General features: G+C 53.7%; 5 protein-coding genes across 5 annotated transcripts; 3 read left to right on the forward strand and 2 right to left on the reverse strand.

Annotated features, from left to right (window-relative positions):
* Positions 1–728: 728 nt before the first annotated feature.
* CTAM01_01491 (uncharacterized protein) lies at positions 729–3,803 on the reverse strand (the record flags this gene model as incomplete). The annotated part of the gene is made up of 1 exon (XM_060517533.1): positions 729–3,803. The coding sequence occupies one exon, from the start codon at positions 3,801–3,803 to the stop codon at positions 729–731; it is 3,075 nt and encodes a 1,024-aa protein (XP_060387994.1).
* A 1,504-nt stretch (positions 3,804–5,307) lies between these two features.
* On the forward strand, positions 5,308–12,933 carry CTAM01_01492 (phosphatidylinositol-4-phosphate 5-Kinase; the record flags this gene model as incomplete). The annotated part of the gene is made up of 3 exons (XM_060517534.1): positions 5,308–12,090; positions 12,153–12,515; positions 12,565–12,933. 3 exons carry the CDS (start codon positions 5,308–5,310, stop codon positions 12,931–12,933), a joined length of 7,515 nt encoding a protein of 2,504 aa, XP_060387995.1.
* A 684-nt stretch (positions 12,934–13,617) lies between these two features.
* CTAM01_01493 (uncharacterized protein) lies at positions 13,618–14,892 on the forward strand (the record flags this gene model as incomplete). The annotated part of the gene is made up of 1 exon (XM_060517535.1): positions 13,618–14,892. The coding sequence occupies one exon, from the start codon at positions 13,618–13,620 to the stop codon at positions 14,890–14,892; it is 1,275 nt and encodes a 424-aa protein (XP_060387996.1).
* Positions 14,893–15,114: 222 nt separating this feature from the next.
* On the reverse strand, positions 15,115–15,999 carry CTAM01_01494 (VPS28 protein; the record flags this gene model as incomplete). Its single annotated transcript, XM_060517536.1, has 3 exons — positions 15,115–15,504; positions 15,578–15,801; positions 15,912–15,999. The coding sequence occupies 3 exons, from the start codon at positions 15,997–15,999 to the stop codon at positions 15,115–15,117; spliced, it is 702 nt and encodes a 233-aa protein (XP_060387997.1).
* Positions 16,000–16,381: 382 nt separating this feature from the next.
* Positions 16,382–18,772, forward strand: CTAM01_01495 (Noc2p family protein; the record flags this gene model as incomplete). Its single annotated transcript, XM_060517537.1, has 1 exon — positions 16,382–18,772. The coding sequence occupies one exon, from the start codon at positions 16,382–16,384 to the stop codon at positions 18,770–18,772; it is 2,391 nt and encodes a 796-aa protein (XP_060387998.1).
* Between the last annotated feature and the right edge of the window lie 679 nt (positions 18,773–19,451).

Here is a 19,451-nt window from a genome sequence, read left to right on the forward strand (position 1 = left end):
AGAGATACGACCTTTGACACATGACGGAATATTGGGAAATCACAGCGCAACAACTATGGAGGAACACTGGAGAGAGAGGGTGTTTTTTTTCTTCTTGTGAACACCACCTATACGGAGTCGGCTCACGGAATTTTGCTGCGACACGGAAACCCAAATAACCTACCCCCACCTTCAAGCCACCTACCCACCACCCTCAACTCATTTGCAAACAGGATACGACGGGAAGCATCTTGGGGTTTGGCGAAATGTTTTTTTCATAGGGAACATAGAACACATTCAAGACTCTCCAGAGAGCCGGGCACGAAAAAGCACAACTAGATCCAGTCTAGACAGATCAGATTGATTGCAAGAGCAATTTAGAACCTTGGCCTTGTTATTTTGGAGAGTAGCATCAGCTTTGCCACTTGTGGCCTCATCGCACCTGTGGTGTAATACAATTGATACCTTCTACCAATTCGCTACAAAAGGGGTATTATACTCAAATCAAGTCTTGCTCTTTCCGCCCAATGTGTGTCGTTATGCTTCATCTCCATTTCCATGTTGCAGGCCAATAGACAGTGCTGACCGATACGAAATGAACCTCGACCGTCAGCTACTACAGAACCGCATCGTTCGACCCCTTTTACTCAACACAAGATCAACTTTTGATGCCCATATCCTCGCCCATTCTCAAACAACGGCTCAAGTGAAGACTGTAAATGAACGACGTCGGCCTCTGGCTCAAGACCTCAAGACCTGGGAGGCATCGTGCTAGACGGGGGCTTATACCGTCCTTCCTTCGACATCCTCTCCATCTTGGCCAAGGCCGCTTGTCTCCTTTCCTTCTCCGTCATGGCCGTCTTTTGCTTGGGTTTCTTCACGCGGCTCTCCTGGAAAAAGGAACCCAACGCGGTTCTTGGCGTACCGCTTTGCACAGGGCTCGCGGCCGGGCTCGTCGTCACTGGTACTGAGGCCTTGATCGGCATCGACGCAGGAGGCGGTCGGCCGTCGGAGAAAGAGGCCGGCAGGCTACGACGTATCGCTGGGTGCTGGGTAGTCCGCTTGGGCGGACCGGCTGTCTTGCGCGGCGGGGTCTCTGCGATGATGGCGTCCTTGGTGGGCTTCGAGAATAAAGGGACCCTCTGCTCAGATAGTAGGGGGTTGGGAACTGCCTTCTGCGGCAACGGCGTGGTGGTGATGGCGGTGGCGGTGGTGCCGTTATCGCTGCTTTCCGTCTTGATAGTTTCCTCCAAAGGGTTTGCGGTACGGGGGCGCGGGGTACTGGATATGAATGTGACGTCCTCGTCGTTCTGCAGAGCGTTTGTGTGTCGTTGAATGGCCGGGGCAGATGCCGGAGGGTTCCGAGGGCTTGATGCCGCGTTGTTTGTCACTCGCTGTTTGGCCTTCTCCCCATTGGCAGGGGGGATGTCAGATGCAGGAGGCAAGGCATTGTGAGTATGAGGTTCATTAGCAGACTGCTCGCCAACACAGCCACTGCCGTTCGTTTTCGATGCAATCGGCTGTTCCGTGAGTGAAGCACGCACGGGGGAGAAAGCAGGCTTGCTAGGCGTGCCGTCCGATGTGCGTGTCTCGATATGAGGCCTCGGGGTGGGGTTGCTCTGCTGCGCAACTGGCGTATTAGGACCCACGCTCAGGTTCAAGGCCGCTGATTGCTCAGAGAGACGCCTCTGTGCGACTTCTGGAAACGGGGTTCCGCTCTCCAACACAGACTCCCTTGCCGACTTGAATTCGCTGTGGTAGATCTTGAAAACCAGATACAGATTCTCGCGTGTCACGACACCGCCCTGATATGCTGGCCGGTCCACGTACTCGACATACCACTGATATGCCGAGAGCGGCTCCTCGTCATCGTCCAAGGTTTGGATGTAAGGGACGAACCCGTCCACGAAGGCGCGGATGAAGTCGTCGTAGAGCCATTTGGGAAGCAGTCGTTTCCGACGCAGGTCTTTGATCGTGAAACAAGCCTTCACAAAGTCACCTACGCTGCCCGAGAAGGATGGGTATACGTGGCGGAAAGCTTCCAGCGGATCCTGTGCAAAAGGGGGCCTCTTGACCGAGTCCTGTGCTGAATGATGGACATTGAAGGTTTGGTATCGGCTATCTTGAAGCACTTGTGGAATAGCAGTCGGCTGCATACCTTGCATGGCGCTGGGTGATGGTGGAGGTGAAGAATTGATAGGTGTCACTTGAGACACTGTCCGGTGACGGCTTGCAGGCCTCGATGAGCTTCCGACAGGTGCTGCTCTTGCTTCACCCGAGGCTGGTCCTCGGGTCTTCGCCGCTTTCGACTTCTCTGCCTCGAAGAAATAGAGTGATGCCTCGGCGACTTCTTCGGAGAAGATCAGTTTTCCGTCTGCAACATTCAAAGCCGCTTTATAAAGCGGGCCATCAGGCTTCGACCACAGCCTTGCGAGTTGTATACCGTCCTTTGATGCCTGATGGGTGATGGCGACCAGAACACCAAGGCTGTGAGCTGTCAGAGTTGGCTGGAGATGCTGGAAAGCGGTCGGAATCCAATCAAGACCATTCCGTTTCCACGTTTCGTCGAGATATGATATTGCTTTCTGCCGCTGGACCTCTTCCATCGAGGATTTCAGGCTATCGCCCTCAGACAATCCTCCACGTGTGGCCAATGAAACATTGTTTTTTGCCTTACCCCCACTCTCCAGAGTTGGTTGGATGTGTGCTCTGGAGGTCGTAATATCTGGACGAGATGTTTCACCTGCCTTGTGACCAACGCTGGCAGTTCCAGAAAGACTGGGGGCATCTTTGACGACCTTGGGTGTTCCCAGTTTCGGTTGCTCGTCGGTAACAAGAGCCGCTGACGCAAGTGCAGAGCTTGAGGCTGTGTGTAGAGCCCCTTGATGAGTCTGAGGAAGTGGTGCCACAGATTTTGGATCAACTCTTGCCGAAGGGCGCTCTTCTTCAACTTCTTGGGAGCTCAATTCGACTGCCTTCATCCTTCTTTTCTTGTGAACTGGTTCTTCCATCTTGTCGGAGCTCTTAATGTCTTTGTAAGTGGACGGAACCATGCTTCCTTGACCGCAGGGAGGGCTGGTCACAGCCTGAGATGCAGTAGTCAAACGCGCGGCTCCTCTGTTGATAGGGGGTGTCGCTTCGCAAAGAGCCCCTGGGATGGCGGTTTCCAGCTCGTCTTCCACACCGGCGCTGCTGGACGGAAACACTTCAGCTGGGCGGCGACGTTTGGCGCCTGTAGGAGGTGAGAACTGTCGCTTGGTGGCTGGGATCATCGGTGGTGAGGACCGAATTTGTGGGCTGCTTCGCGTTCGCGGTGGTGGGGACTGGGAGATAATTCGTTCTACACCAGACTGGGCCTGGGTCATGATGACTTGTGACCTGATAGAAAACGCTGGAGAGGGGGTTTCTTGTAGCTCTCTTCCACGGGGTGGTCGTGGGGGAGATTCCGGCCAGGAGCTGACGGGCACCTCTGGCTCAGAGTCTGATTCATCATCTTGCTGATGGATGGGCGTATTCTCAGAGACCGCGACTGATGCAGTTGGTCCACTGGAAACAGCCGCGTTTGGCCTCTGGGCAGGTGGCGGTAGTGTCCGAGAGGTATGAAAATACTTAATTTGTTCAAGGACCTTTGGCGGGACTCTGGCGGCATTCTGTTGTGGGTTATTCTTGAGAGCTGAGATCCACGGTTGTCTTCCACTGTCTGAAAAGATTGCTTGTTGATCCTTGGGAATCTTCACGAGTTTCCGAGGCACTTGAGCTCCATTGCGAAGACCAAAGGGTGCAGACGTGATGGACTGTTCCGAACTACTCGATGAACTAGTCATGGTGGTGGTGAGGATCGCAGCCTTGAGCTGGGATGATGAATTTCCGCATTCGCAACTGGGTTGCTAGCTGGTGTAACAAGAAGTATTCGGTGTTAAAACGAGGTGTTTGTTGTGATGGCGACTGACAAGGTGGCAGACAATGCCTTCAAGGGAAGATTGAAAATCTTGGAATGAATGGTGATGAATCAATAAGACTTTTGTCGACGGTTGTAATCAATGGCAGGAACAGGGCTGCTGTGAATGGTGAACACCAGAAGATGTCAATTGATTAACGCGCCAAAGATACCAAGGTACTTTGGAGAAAACGCGTTTTTCGGCGTGTCCCTGGCTCCCTGTTGAATTCCCATGCTGGGTGTCCAAGGTAAAGTGGCAGCAACTGCGGGGTTCCTGGGTGGTGCTGGAAAAGACAGGATAGTGGTCCGAGCTTCGTAACCCGAAGTCCCCAAGTCCCCAAATACCCAGGACCCAGGCGCTTTGAGTGTGGGTGGGCCAGCTAAGGTGTCTATCTTCCTTTTGGTGGTGGGTTAAGGTACCTATAGGCATTGCTGATGCCGGGGGAAGGGAACGGGTACTGGGTACATCCACATTTGCCGCAATAGAGAAAGTAAGATCAAGTACAGGTACCTTGAGCCTGGTAGGTAGGTGCTCCGTACCGCCTTTTGCCTTGCCCAGCTTGCATTCCTGCAACGGGCTCTCATATGGACTGCTCAAAGGGCGTCTCAAAGTCAGCCATTCCCCAGGTATCGTAGACAACACTAACGCCTACGTTTCTGCAAAACGTTGGAGTAGGTACCTGCTGCGTTGTGCAGTACCTACGGCAGCCCCCCCAGGATTTGCCAACTGCGCAGTGCCAGCTCAACCCAACCCCAACTTCGTTGCGTCGCTGCGTCATCCCACCCACGTTTGACGATTGTGCCGACTTGGTCATCGCAGGGCCACGCGGGCCTAGACCTTGAAGGGATAGCGCTGCCTGGCTCGCAGTAGTCTACGGATAGTCCGCCCTCTAAAACCCATCAGCGCCGTCTCCAAGACTGCTTGTTTCTGCAGCACTGCAGACAACCTTACGCGGGGACCTACGACGACATCCCACACCCAATCTTTCTTCGCCCGAACATACACATACACCCAGAGCCTGACCTTCGCCACGTCGATTCTGCTCGTCACCTGTGCTCTTCTCAGACACTGTATCTTGCCCGCGTTCTTTCCGAGACTACAACGATATACACCACGCTCTACTCCCCAAGTAGACATCGACAAAGAAACCCCTACCGACGGTAGCGAACCCCTCGCTTCTACGAACCACGAATACATAAGCTAGACTTGGTCCGATTAGGTCGAGATTGACTACGGGGAGAAGCTTTCGATTTCTCAAGACACCCCGCGAATAAACTACATCCAGCGATCGTCCATCATGTCAACCTGACATGAAAAGATGCTAGCGCTACACACGTTATAGACAACCACGAGCTCAGTCCTCCACTCGTCGCATTCGTGCCCGCGCAAGATGGCGAGCAACAACACATCGAAGCCAAACTCTCCGGCAGTTCTATCTACGCCTCCAGGCTTCAGGAGCCGCCATGATTCTATAAACTCCATATCCACCGCTTCGCAGGCCGATAAGGACCAGCTAGCCCATACTCTGAACAGAATCCATACATCGGCGAGCCAGTCTGACTCTTTGACGACATTCAACGACTTTGCTCCTCCTCCCTCATCTCTTCCGGCAACAGAAACAAAGGTTCTGGCAGGAGAGCTGGTTCAAAATGGCCTCAGTGGACTCTACAGTCGGCTTAAAGAGGCGGTAGGCGCTGGCGGGGCGAGACAGCAAGACGTCGACGATGGCGACAGCTTCGATGCTGCATCGAAACGCAGCACCAGCACCACGGCTACAACCCCGAAAATACCCATCGCTTCCCTCACCCGCGTTGAAACCGCCGCTACGAGCTCTTCATTCAACTCGGGAACAACGCACGACGGTCCCATGACAGGTACTTCCTCGTCAGGAATGAACACTGTCATGTCTGACAGCCAGTCAAACCCCCCTCAGTCATCGAAAGCGACATCCATTTCCGCGATGACGGCGTCCAAATCGAGCGCTGCCAGCCGGCAAAGCTTGCCCAGCGTGGCCAAAGCCTCAGCAGTCACGGCCATAAATCCTGAGGTCGCACCAGCTACAGCAACAAGAAGCGTAGCTCGCATGGAGGATGGCCCAGTTCGAACGTCCGGGAGGCGGAGTATCAGCAAACACCCTGATCCGCGGCTGTTTGGAATCGGGCATGATCACAAATTCGATGTCCTAGAGCCTAAACCCAGCGCAATCCTCCCCGAGCGAACCCATGGAATTATTCCCCGGCCCAGACGCGAAGACACAGCTGTCGACGGTCCTTCGGATAAGCCCCTGAGCCCAATCAAGACCAGCGCACCACAGCTCCCTAAGTTGCAGACCGCGGATCCCCGGTCTCCTACATTATCGACGTCGTCGATGATGCTAGTTCCGAAACGACCAGCAGTCATTGATCGCATCAGTCGCTCTCGGTCACCTGGCTATGCCCCCTCAAGATCTTCATCGATGGAACATGTCACCGCAGAACCCAGCCCCATCAGTACGACTGCCCACGACTCTGTATACCATGACTCCTTCGCCCACGCTGCTCAGCCCATACATGGAAGAACGGGGGCTTTGCGCATTCCTGGCACAACGACCAACGAAGGTGCCCCTGAACAAGTCAATGCCAGGCTTGATAGGATGCGGCGTCAGGTTCTGAGCAAAGAATTTTGGATGGCCGATGAAACTTGCAAAGAATGTTTCATATGCGGCCAGCCGTTCTCAGCTTTTAGAAGAAAGCACCATTGTCGAACCTGCGGGTGCATCTTTGATTCAAAATGCACTTCCATCATCCCAGCCTCAAAATTTGGAATGACAGGGACCCTCAGAGTTTGCAAAACTTGCCTAAAAGTCATCAACCAGCGACTGTATGAAGGGAGCGGCTCTGACGACTCTGGGGACGAGTCATTCTTGCCAGCTCTTTTTCGTCAAACCAAGGCAACTCCCAAGGCGACGCAAGCAGAGGCTGAGGTTGAAGAACCGAGTTTCGCTGATCGAATGGAGGACCTGGGTGACGCGAGATCTGTCCAGACACCTATGATGGCAATTCCTGCGACCAGAAGGATCAATGACTCTAACCGAAATTCTGCTATTCTAGAAATAGATGCACCGCAGCTCAGCCGCCCGAGCTCCTCACGTTCTCTGAGGTCTTTAACATCCGCGAATCGGCCGCAATCGTCAGGTCACAGACGACACCATTCGAAGCATCACAACAACTTCATGTCAAGGTTCAAGCCAATGCCAGACGATAGAGCCCCGTTCCGCAAGGGAATCACTGAAGAGATGGCCAAGAAGCCGAAATATCCGGCTTTCCACGACGACAATATCATCGACCCGGAACTGGCTGCCTACATGTCAGACGAGTCCAGCGGTGACGAACAGATGAGCATATTTGCCACCATGTCAAACGCTGATCTGCAACCATCAAGCTACGACCATGAGAAGTCAAGCTTCGGACCGTTTTTGAGCACGGGAAGGAGACACCGACTTGGACGAGGGGAGAAGAGTGTTAGCGGGTTGAGCTTCACAAGTCGCGGAATAGATGATAATGCCGGCTCGGGAAGTCTTATCGGTCATGGCCGCCCTGCGAGAAGACGCAATCTCAGTAATGTGAGCCATCAGATGAGGTCCCCGCGCCCCAAATCTGGCATCTTCAAGGGTCCGTCCGCGTCCAACGAGAACGTCTTCACTATTGAGAATCCTGCTATCGAAGCCACGAAATTGACTAGAAGCGATTCGATGCAAGCGGACAAGCAGCCACAGGTGGAGCTCAACCCATCTAGTATGTTGCATGTCAAGAGACTCCTGCATCAGTTGCTCGAAGACTCCGGCATACCCAATGTGCCAGCATGGGAAAAGGCTCTAGTTCCCATCTTGCTACAGTGCACCGACGACGTTACACCCGACATTAGAGTGGGAGATGACATGGACATACGACATTACGTCAAGCTAAAGAAAATACCAGGCGGAAAACCCGGGGACACTAGCTACGTCTCAGGTGTCATATTCACAAAGAACCTTGCTCTCAAGAGCATGCCACGCCGCATCCTCAATCCCCGTATCGTCATCGTCTCTTTCCCGATAGAGTACCAGCGGCACCAGCAACACTTTATGAGTCTTCAACCTGTCATCGAGCAGGAGAAGGAGTTCTTACGAATTGTCGTCAATCGCATCATCAACTTGCGCCCACAATTACTTCTCTGTGAAAAATCTGTGTCTGGTGTTGCATTGCAGTACCTCTCCGAGGCAGGCATAGCTGTCGCCTACAATGTCAAGCCATCGGTCATCGAAGCCGTGTCGAGATGCGCGGAAACAGACATCATCTCCTCTCTCGACATGCTGGCCTTGCAAGTCCAGGTCGGAAGATCTGGCGGCTTCGAAGTCAAGACATACGTCAACAAGAACTATCCCGGAAAGAAAAAGACTTACATCTTCCTTTCCGGGTGCTCTGAGAAGCTTGGCTGTACGATCGCTCTCCGCGGCGACTCAACTGAGGTTTTGTCAAGGATGAAGAAGATCACAGAGTTCATGGTCTATGTCGTGTACAACTTGAAGCTGGAGACGTGCTTGATGAGAGACGAGTACATTCAGCTGCCTGCAGAGCCTGAGGAATCGTCCTCTCTGTCATCTTCTCTCCGCCAAAACCCCGAGGATGGTCCTAGATCTCTCAGCGCGTCAACTGAACTCGCAGAAACGGGACCGCAAATATTGAAGACCTCGCCCACGGATTCTGAACTCCCTACACAAACCAGTGATGGCACGTCTTTGGTCACTGCAGAGGGTACAGTATCGTCAGATCAGACTGAAGAGCATGTTGCAGAAGAACGCCCTCCACTCGTATCTCTTCATGCCTCTCACGTTCCGCCTACGTCTCCTGAGTCCCAAGTACCAGAAGATGTGCCGATGCCAACATACTATAGCGATATGGTTGCGAGATACGAGACCAAGATCCTCTCAGCTTCTCCGTTCGTCAAGTTTGCTCAGCCTTACTTGCTCATGAAGGCGCGAGAGCAAGAACGGAGATTGGTTTACTTGAAACGGCTGAGGGATCAAGATGTTGTTGAGGAACAGATTGACGCCGAGAAGTCAAAGTCACAAAAGTTCCAGCTCATTAAGCCTGAAATGGTCCACGCTATCGGGCAGAAGGCGCCTCGCCAAGTTATGGAAATTTTGCACGCCGTGCATGATGCCGAATATGACAAGGCGCTTTACAACTACCAGGTCCAGACCCGGCAATGGGAAAACTACATCCAGGGCAATCTCGACCTTTTCGATCCCTATTCTCACCAGAATATTGTCGTTCTGTACTCAGTCATCTGTACAGAGACCAAAATTCCGTGCTCAGAGCCCGGGCTGATTGCAATTGCGTTTTACGATGAGCATGTCGACGAGAGCGGAAGCATGGATCCGGATTGCACTCTCGGTCAGTACATTGAAGACCTATGCATCAGTAAGGACTCGATATGCACAGCCAATGGCTGTGACCGGAAGATGACGGCGCATCATCGCACCTACGTCCATGATGAGTCACGAGTCACTATTTTCGTTGAGCCGGCGGCCAAAAGACGCAACTTGGACGGTATCACTATGTGGAGCTACTGCAAAACATGCAAGAAGGATTCTCCTGAGATGGGAATGTCTGACAGCACATGGAAATATTCTTTTGGCAAGTACCTTGAGCTTCTCTTTTGGAGCAGGGGCCTGCGGCTTCACGAATTCTCTGGGTGCCCGCACGACCATCACCGCGACCATATCCGGTACTTCCATTACCGTGACACCTGGGTAAGGATCCATTACGATCCCATCGATCTTCTCGAAATTGTCGTCCCCCGAGCTCGGATTACGTGGAAGGTCGAAAATGACCTCAAGCTCAAGAATGAGATCTTCAACAAGATTGAGGAACGATGGGTCCGCTTCATCAACTCTGTCAAGTTCAGGATCAAAAGCATCCGCATCGACAGCGTTCTGCCTGAAAAAGCCGATGCGTGTAAGACCGAAGTCGACCGACTTGCCAAAAAAGCCCAGGATGACCAAGTCGCATTGACCCGCAGACTTCAGGAAACTTACGTCAATTCCAAGTATTACGAAGTCATTCCGTTCAATGCCATTGTCAGAGAGATGCTGGAAAAGGCTGGCGATTGGGATGCTTCTTTCACTAAATTCGAGACCGATTTTCTGCCGGACAAAGATTTGCGCCAGTTGACGATGCTTCAGCTCAAGAAGATCTTCTCGGACAACGAATCGAGAGAGTCTCTTCCCTCCACCGACGGTAACTCCACCGTGGACTCCGGGGAACCTCCATCTCAAACTTTCTCAGATGATGCTGATGAGAAGTCTTCGACTCAACCAACCGACCCAACTGAACCTAGCGAGGAAGGTGCCTCGGAGACGACCAAGAACGAAGGCGATCCAGAGAATGAGCCTGAAGAGCTCAAAGAAAAGGAGCCAATTCCAGAACCGGAGCCATCCCAAGAGCAAGAATCTGGACCCGGTTTGAAGGACAAGCCTGCTACCGGAGACGAGAATCCTGAGTCCTCAGAGACGAGCAAAATTAGTACACCGGCTGAATCCGTACTGGAAAGAGTCGAGCCTCTGGATCTGGCTACTCCAAGCTCGCCAAAAGGGAAGAATCCTTTCTCTTTTGCTGCCATTGATGAAGCTGGAGAGACCTCGAGTGATTCGGGTGCTATCGAGCCAACTTCACCAACTACCAGACCTCCACTCACTACGACCTCCACAGGGATTTCTCTTTCAGAAAAAGTCGAGCAGCTTCGACGTGAGCAACAGGTCATGGGTAACGAAACGCCCTTGGCCAACGAGCCCGCTGAGGCACCGAAAGCAAATCCGGAGCGTACTTTGGCTCGCAGGGCTCCGATGATTAGAACTCTATCTCAGCCCGCCCAAACGTTACCAAGATCGCAGTCAAGCTTTGCCAAGTCAATCTTGCCAAAGGATGGCGCAGGGCCCAGCGAAAATTCCAGCGAGGCATCCTTCAAAGTGGAAAAGAAACCGTTTGATCGGCTGGCGTTGGGGATGAAGAGCCATAGAAAGGCCGGCCCCTCCTCAATCCCTCGGCTAATCACGAAGAAGAAGGATACGCACGTGTCGTCTCAGGTATCTAGGATTGCCAAGCACTTTGAACAACTGAGTCGCGAATTCGAGAAGGAAAGGCAAAGGGAAGATCGCAGAAAGCGCCTAGCGAAACATCAACCTCGTGCCGGTCTGCCACGCTCAGCAACTAAGGCCATTGTGGAGGTCTATCACAACATTGACAATGCCGTCCAGGAGGCCGGGCCGTCAAACACTGAACAAAATAATGAGATCAAGATTCTCGAGCCAAAGACTGCACCCGTAACCCCAGCACCTCCAGGTGTTGTGCATACGGAACCCGACACAATGCCGCCTACGGGAGAGTCACAGCCTGTAACAGAAGCTCCGGCCGCATCTGAAGAGCACCACGTTGGCGGAGAGACTGACGACACTGCGACGGTTACTGCCAGCCACGGTGGATCGGACGACGAAGGGCAAAGCGACAACGAAGAATCCATACTAGGCGACTTGCTGCCCGATGTGAAGGAGCTTGCAGACTCACTTGAGCCCAGCACCGAGATTCCGTTGGAACTACCCAAGCATCAAAAGACTAGCTTGATGAAGATGCTTACAAACTTCTGGGCCGAGCGATCTGCGAGTGGCTGGCCTCAGTTGGATTACCCGGTCAATGCCAGCGATCATATTTTCCTCGACTCGGACGTGATTGTACGAGAGGACGAGCCTTCCTCCGTTATTGCCTTTGCGCTAAGCTCTGATGACTATCGCACGAAGCTGGCTGATATCCGCCGTCAAGAGCGGATGGCCATACAAAAGGACTATGAGACATCAAATCTCGAGGGCAAGTCTTCTGGTATGTCTGACACTGGTGGTGAGTTCATGATGGAAGAGGGCGACCTAGAGAAGAGTCTGCTCAGAGCCACGGGTACCCATCTCAAGTATCAATTCAAGGAAGGTTCTGCGACAATGCTCTGCAAGATCTTCTATGCCGAGCAATTCGATGCGCTTCGCCGGAAGTGCGGTGTTGCAGATCGCATTGTCGAGTCTCTTTCCCGCTGCCTGAAGTGGGACTCGAAGGGCGGGAAAACGAAGTCGGTCTTTCTCAAGACTCTGGATGATCGACTGGTACTCAAGGTAAGACGGTGCTCCATTCGCTGTGTTCCCGTGCTCCAGATCATGAGTTAACGTACATGCAGGGCTTGTCGCCGATTGAGACGTCGGCTTTCCTTCGATTCGCTCCAGCCTACTTCGGCATCATGGCAGAGGCTCTGTTCCATGATTTGCCTTCTGTCATTGCCAAGATGCTAGGTTTCTTCCAACTGATTATCAAAAATCCAGTCACTGGCGTTGAGATCAAGCTAGACCTTCTTTTGATGGAGAATCTCTTCTACGATCGTGGCCCGACCCGTCTTTTCGACTTGAAGGGATCAATGCGCAATCGCAAAATCCAGTCCACAGGCGAGCAGAACGAGGTGCTTCTTGACGAGAACATGGTTGAATTTATCTACGAATCTCCTTTGTTCGCGCGCGAGCATTCCAAGAAGCTTCTGAGAGCATCCGTAAGTTCCCGAACAAGGCATTAGAAGCCGCATACTAACACAAGGGCAGGTCTGGAACGACACCCTGTTCCTCGCAAGGCAGAACGTGATGGACTACTCATTGATGATCGCCGTGGACGAAGCTAAGAAGGAGTTGGTTGTTGGTATCATTGACTGTATCCGGACGTACACATGGGACAAGAAACTCGAGAGTTGGATCAAAGATCGAGGATTTGCTGGCGGTGGCAGAAATCGCCCGACAGTGACCAGTCCCAAGGAATACAAGTCTCGTTTCCGGGAGGCGATGGCCAGGTATGTTCTTGACAGATATCTTCGACAGGCTTCTCCCGGTCATCGGCTAATACGCTATGCAGATATATACTCCAAGCACCAAATTGCTGGCATCAGTTCGGCGTGCCTCAACTCAACAACACCATGAGGCCACGGTTCGAATCAGATGCAAAGGCCGATTGAACCTCCGGCCAACCATGAACATTACCTGCCAATGGTTACTCGACTGTAATTAATTGAACTTTTGTAGCACCGAGAGAGAGAGAAGAGAGCATTGCATTGCCGGCGTTTTCCTTCAACAAGGATGAATGGATTGATGATTATGGAGGTATTCTAGTCTTAGGGAATGGGCGGAAGTATTAGAGTCCGCAAAAAGAAATGACCTAAAGTAGCATTATGGCGTCGATGAATTACGGCCTTCACAATACGAATACCCTCTAATGGCACATAAACGAATGATGAAGCCCCCCACGATAATTAGGCAGACGTGGTGGGAGATCTATCAGGTAGTAAAGCCATGAGCATTGCCTCATGTTATCCACGGGTTCAAGTACACCTGTGGAAACGAGCAACTCGGTCCACTAGAAAGCCAATTTAGCGCAACATGCTGCCGTTACCACCCCACCAAGCCCGTGCCTTGCCACCTGGAGGTCACTGAGCCCCAGCACTAGGTAGACAATGGCTTTAGAGAATCTACAGTGGAGGGTAAGGTATCCATCATCGACCCTGTGTGCACACTGCCTTGCGCACCTCACCTGAGTTCACTACCTCGTTTGATCAACAACTCAGTCCTCACTTATCTTTCCTCTTGTCACACAAGACCACAGCTCTAATGTCAATAGACCTCAACTGGGAGACGCTCACGACGGGCCCCGACGGAGAGGCTCTCGCCCTCCGCATCCGCGACTTCATTCACACCAAATTCCAGGCTGTGCCGTTGCCGCGCTTCATCAAGTCCGTCAAAGTACACGACTTTGAGTTCGGCACCATCGCCCCCGAACTAGAACTTAAGGACATCACCGACCCGTTACCAGAATTCTACGAGGAAAACTCCGACATTGAGGATGACGAGGAAGAGGAGCAGGCCATCCTCGAGGAGCAGGCACAGCAGCAGCAGCATGGGCCCAGGAGTCAGCTGAGCGCCGGCGAGAGGAGGAGGCAGAGGGAGGAGGCGTCGATGCCGCCGAGGCTGAGCACGCACGCGCTCCGTGGCCAGTCTGGGGACTTCCCCAGCCCGTTTCTGGGTGTATCGACGCCGGGGATTCTCGGCGGGACGTCGAACCTGCATTATTTCCAGTCGCACCTGGGCACCGGCTGGTCGGGCACGCAGACGCCCCTCGCCGCGGTGGCGGGCGCGCACATGGGCAACAGGCTGGACACCTCGGCCGTGCTTTCGCCTGTCGGCTCGCCGCCACCGAACGGGTTTTCCTCGCCGAGCCACAGCCGGAACCCGTCGCAGAGTTCCATCTCCGTAAGCGACTTCAACCCGGCGCTGGCGCAGCTGAGAGAAAAGTCGAGTGTGTCGACGCTGGCGCCCACGTCGGCGGGTGCGTCGAGGCCGCCGACGCGGGACACACACCTCGCGGGGTCGGCGATCCAGGAGGAGGACGAGGAGGTGCTGCCGGAAGACGAAGACGACAGCAACAACAACGCGCCGCGGTTCCGGGAGCCGAGGCCCGAGGACCTGCAGGCCGTGTTCCGCATACGGTACGCCGGCGACGTGAGGCTGCGCCTGACGGCGGAGATTTTGCTCGACTACCCGATGCCGAGCTTCGTAGGGATCCCCGTGCAGCTCAGCGTCACGGGCCTCACGTTTGACGGCGTCGGCGTGATGGCGCATATCCGGAAGAGGGTGCAATTTTGCTTCCTGAGCCCCGAGGACGCGGCCACGGCCGTGGGCGCGGACGACGCGGGCCCCAGCGAGCCGGGCAAGAGGTTCGGCGGCTTGCTGCAGGAGATCCAGGTCGAGAGCGAGATTGGCCTCCGGGACGGGGGCAAGCAAAGCTTGAAGAATGTGGGCAAGGTAGAGAGGTTCGTGCTGGAGCAGGTGAGGCGGATATTCGAGAATGAGTTTGTGTATCCCAGCTTCTGGACATTCTTGGTTTAGGAAGATGAATGGGTTTGGATGGGGCGGGGTGGTTGATCGACCTGGCGTTCTTCACGAGGTATGACATGCATTCTTCATAGGCACAAGGGAAAAAAGTAAAACGGCTGGTTAAAAATCAAGAGCTGGTGGGATTCGCTCTGCATTGGTATCTATCAACAAGGAAGAACAGGATATTCCTCTCAACATACACTTCTCCTCTTTCGAAACCTTCCACCTTTTTGTTTACGTGAGAGTACTCTTGAACCCCTGGTAAGCCTGCTGAATGTCCATCTCAAGCTCGCGAGCCTGCTGCTCGCTCAGCTCGTCCGTGGCCTTCATCTGATTCAGCGTGATGAGCCACTGCACAATCTTGCCCCTGCTGTCAAAGTCGCGGTCGGTGACCTTGTTGACGGACTGGATGACGTCGGAGAGCAAGGGGTGCAGCTGATCCTTGGAGAGCAGGCCCAGCTTGACGGCGTCGAGGAAGGTGATGAACTCCTGCGTCGCTTCCAGAATGAGCGTGCCGCTCGTATTACCGGCGGCCGTGGGAGCCGGAGCAGCGCTTGATGAGGCTGTCACGGTTGTCGAGGGCATGCCGACGCGGATGCGCTCTGTTGCGCGAGGGACTTCGAGCTGTTGTAGGAAGTGGGCGACATGGTCAGCAACGTGTGCGATACTGGCTGGTATAGAGAAGTGGTAGACGAACATCCCATTCTGCCTTGAATTCCTCCAAGCCCACAAAGGCTTTTGCCACGGTCTCGTCTGCTAAAATGGACTTGTACTGCTTCAGGGAGCGCTCGCAGATCTCGGTGTAATCGGCCTCAAGGATCGCATCTTTCAGGAAAGCCTTCTCGAGCTCGTCGAGAGTGACAATAATGCTAAAGATCTCGGCGAGCGAGTCTTGCAGGTCGCGCTCGGCGCGTGTGTCGGCTAGCTTCACCTCCTGTTGTGACGCATCGTCATGTTAGCTGGATGTTTGCCTGCGGGGGCGGGGCAGTTATTGGAGGGGATGACGGTGACGGTGATTGGGCTTAATTAACTTGCCTCATCGAGATTGATGGTTGCCGATAGTGTGGTATTGGGAATATAGCTATGCGGTGTCGGCGCATAGGGTTGCCGGGGGATCATCTTCGCAGCTGTGCTTGGATCGTGGTCGGCTTCATGGTCGTTAGACAGCTTTTGAGCTGTCGTTGGAGCTCTCAGGTAGCAAGTGGTGGTGCAAACAGGTGTGTCGCAGAGCCACAGTCAAGGACGTAAGACACGGGTGTGCAGGTTCCCAGGCCCAAGGTAGAACGTGGGGCAACCTTTGAGGAACCAGTACCAAAGGTGGCTTAGCGCGATTTTCTGATAAGATAAGCGTTCAGAAAAATTTTGGACGGACGCCATGCAGTTGCTGCCATTGAGAAAGTCTCGAGGTTCCCGCGTCCACTTCCCAGAGTCCCTGCAGCCAAAACTTCACTTTTACCCCCCCAAACCACAGGACCGAATAACCCCGGCTCCATAATCCATCATGGGTTCCCAGAAGAAGAACCTCAAGGCGACCAAGAAGTTTGAAAAGAACAAGCTTAAGGGTGTCTTGGACAAGAGGAAGGAGACGGCGAAGATCAAGCAGCGCCACCAGGTCAAGGCCAAGAAGGCGACCAAGAAGACCAAGGATTCCGAATTTTTCAAGAATGACGAGGCCGCTGCCAAGGCAAAGGCCAATGGCCACAAGAAGGACACCAAGGTCAGCGCCATGAGTGTCGACGACTTCTTCCAGGGCGGCTTCGAGGAAATCATCGATAAGAAGGACAAGAATGCGACAAAGAAGCTCGGCAAGAGGAAGCGCGATGGGCCCGCCAAGCAGTCAGGAGAAGAGGACTCTGAGGAGGAGGGCAGCGGCTCGGAATTCTCCGTCGAGGAGGAGCCCATTGGAAGCGACAGCGAAGACGGCGAGGGCGATGAGGACGACGAGAACCTTGGCATGACCAAGGAAGCCATGGACAAGCTCGCCCAGAACGACCCCGAATTCTACAAGTTCCTTAAGGAAAACGACCCGGAGGCCCTCGACTTTGACGAGAACGCAGACCTTGCTGAAGTAGACGAGCTCAGCGCCGGCAGCGATCAGTCCGACGATGACGAGGAGGAACAACCGAAGAAGAAGCGCAAGAAGGCTTCCAAAAAGGCCGAGATCGAGGAGGTCGTCGCTGCGGACAATGAGCTGACGCGCGAGATGGTGGGCAAGTGGAAGAAGCTCCTCGCTGAGAAGCAGAGCTTGCGTGCTGCCCGTCAGGTTGTCCTGGCTTTCCGCTGCGCCGCCCATCTCAACGAGGACGACGCCGACGACTCGACCCCACAGAGATACACCATCTCCAGCCCCGAGGTCTTCCACGACATCTTGATCGTTGCCTTGAAGCAAATACCCGAGATTATCTCGCACCACTTGCCCATCAAGGAGTCTGCGTCTGGCAAGATCTACGTGCCTACCGATTCGAAAAAGTTCCACACCCTGTCCATCATGATCAAGACCTTCACTGCGTCCATTATTCACCTTCTCGGCACGCTGTCCGACGATGCTACTCTCAAGCTCACCATTGGCTCATTAGAGCCCCTCGTCCCCTACCTCATGTCCTTCCGCAAGCTTCTTAAGGCTCTCATCAAGACTGTTGTCAACTACTGGGCCAGACCCGCCAGTTCAGAAACGACAAAGATCACTTCCTTCCTGGTCCTGCGGAAACTCGTCGTTATCGGCGACAAGGGCCTTCGCGAGACTGTTCTCAAGACGGTGTACCAGGGACTCGTCTCCGGTTGCAGGACAACAAACGCCAACACCATCCAGGGCATCAACCTGTTGAAGAACTCCGCTGCTGAGCTTTGGGGCATTGACCAAAACGTCGGTTACACCACGGCCTTCACCTTTATCCGCCAACTCGCCATTCACCTCAGAAATAGCATCGTCAAGAAGGAGAAGGACGCCCATAAGATCATCTACAACTGGCAATACACCCACTCGCTCGACTTCTGGTCATGCGTGCTTGCAGAACACTGCAGCCCCCTGAAGGAGGCGGAGACTGGCAAGGAGGGACAGCTCAAGCTCCTGATCTATCCCCTTGTGCAAGTGACTCTGGGAGCGATGCGCCTTATCCCCTCGCCGACTTTCTTCCCCCTGCGGTTCCACCTCATCCGCTCCATCCTTCGTCTTTCCCGCGCTACCAACACCTACATTCCTCTCGCTTCAGCTCTGATTGAGGTTCTCGAGTCTGCCGACATGAGAAGGTTCCCCAAGGCCTCGTCCATCAAGCCCCTCGACTTCCACGTTGCCTACAAGGCACCCAAGTCATACCTCCGTACGCGTGTTTACCAGGACGGTGTCGCCGAGCAGGTCGTTGAGCTCTTAAGCGAATACTTCACCATCTGGTGCAAGAACATTGCCTTCCCCGAGTTCACCCTTCCCGTTCTCATTCAGCTGAAGCGCTGGCTCAAGGGCGCGCGCAAGATTAAGACGGGCAACAAGAACAACAAGGTCATTTCGCAGATTGTGCTGCTGGTGCAGAAGCTCGAGACCAACGCCAAGTTCATCGAGGAGAAGCGTGCGAAGGTGGAGTTCGCGCCTAAGGATCGCGCGCAGGTGGATGCCTTCCTTCGCGACTTTGAGTGGGAGAAGACGCCCCTCGGCGCATACGTTGTCGTGCAGCGCAAGATTAGAGAGCAGAAGGCCAAGGCGCTCGAGGACGCGAGGAAAGAGGACGAGAAGAAGCGTAAGCAGGAGGAGAAGGATGCGGTTGCGGAGAACGCCGCAGACGACGACTCTGAGGAGGAATACGCCGACGAGTTGATGGACGACGAGGCCGAGGATGACGATGAGATCGAGGAGGATGAGGAGGAGGAGGATGAAGATGATGATATGGAAGACGACGAGTAGGTTGCGGATTTTGAGGAAGATCTGAGATGCAAAAGTGTTTTTAGGGCGTAATCCAAGTACGCTGGTGTTAGGTTATATCATGGAGGCATTTGCGAATAATCCGGAGGCTTGTAGCCCTCAAATCTAGCGTCCTCGTTGCACCACTCTGCGTCTCCTATATTGAATACCTGCTGTCTACTATGAAAATCATGTCTCATACACTTGGCCATCGCTGGTCTAGACTGAAAGAGAATCGGCCTGCTTGCAAGCCGTTTGCAGATGAAATATACCCTGGGAACATTTACACATGGATGATGCAAGGATGGAGACTGGAAATTAGCACGGACCGGACACTGAGACCGCCTTTTGCTGGGGAAGGATTTGGGGGCTTACATCAACACCTAAACTCCCGTAAGATGTGCAACTGTAGGGAATCTCTGTGCGGCGGCACAGGCAGCTGAGAGACCCTGTTGATCTTTCCGATAGACGTCTGCCTAACTTCAGATCAACCCGACACCTAATGCACATTCTCCTTACCTCAGGTGACTCGACTACATCTCTTCTCACGTGTCCTTGGTTTTACATCTTACCCGCCTCTTACCTCGACTTGTTATTCCTCAAGATTGTTGTTTGATACCGAAGCGCACCTCTCTTATCCGGTCACCTCCCCATCAATAAGTCTCATCGGATGCGGTGAGCC

Source organism: Colletotrichum tamarilloi (assembly GCF_030869305.1).
Source record: "Colletotrichum tamarilloi strain Tom-12 chromosome Unknown Scaffold_3.1, whole genome shotgun sequence".
NCBI lineage: Eukaryota > Fungi > Ascomycota > Sordariomycetes > Glomerellales > Glomerellaceae > Colletotrichum > Colletotrichum tamarilloi.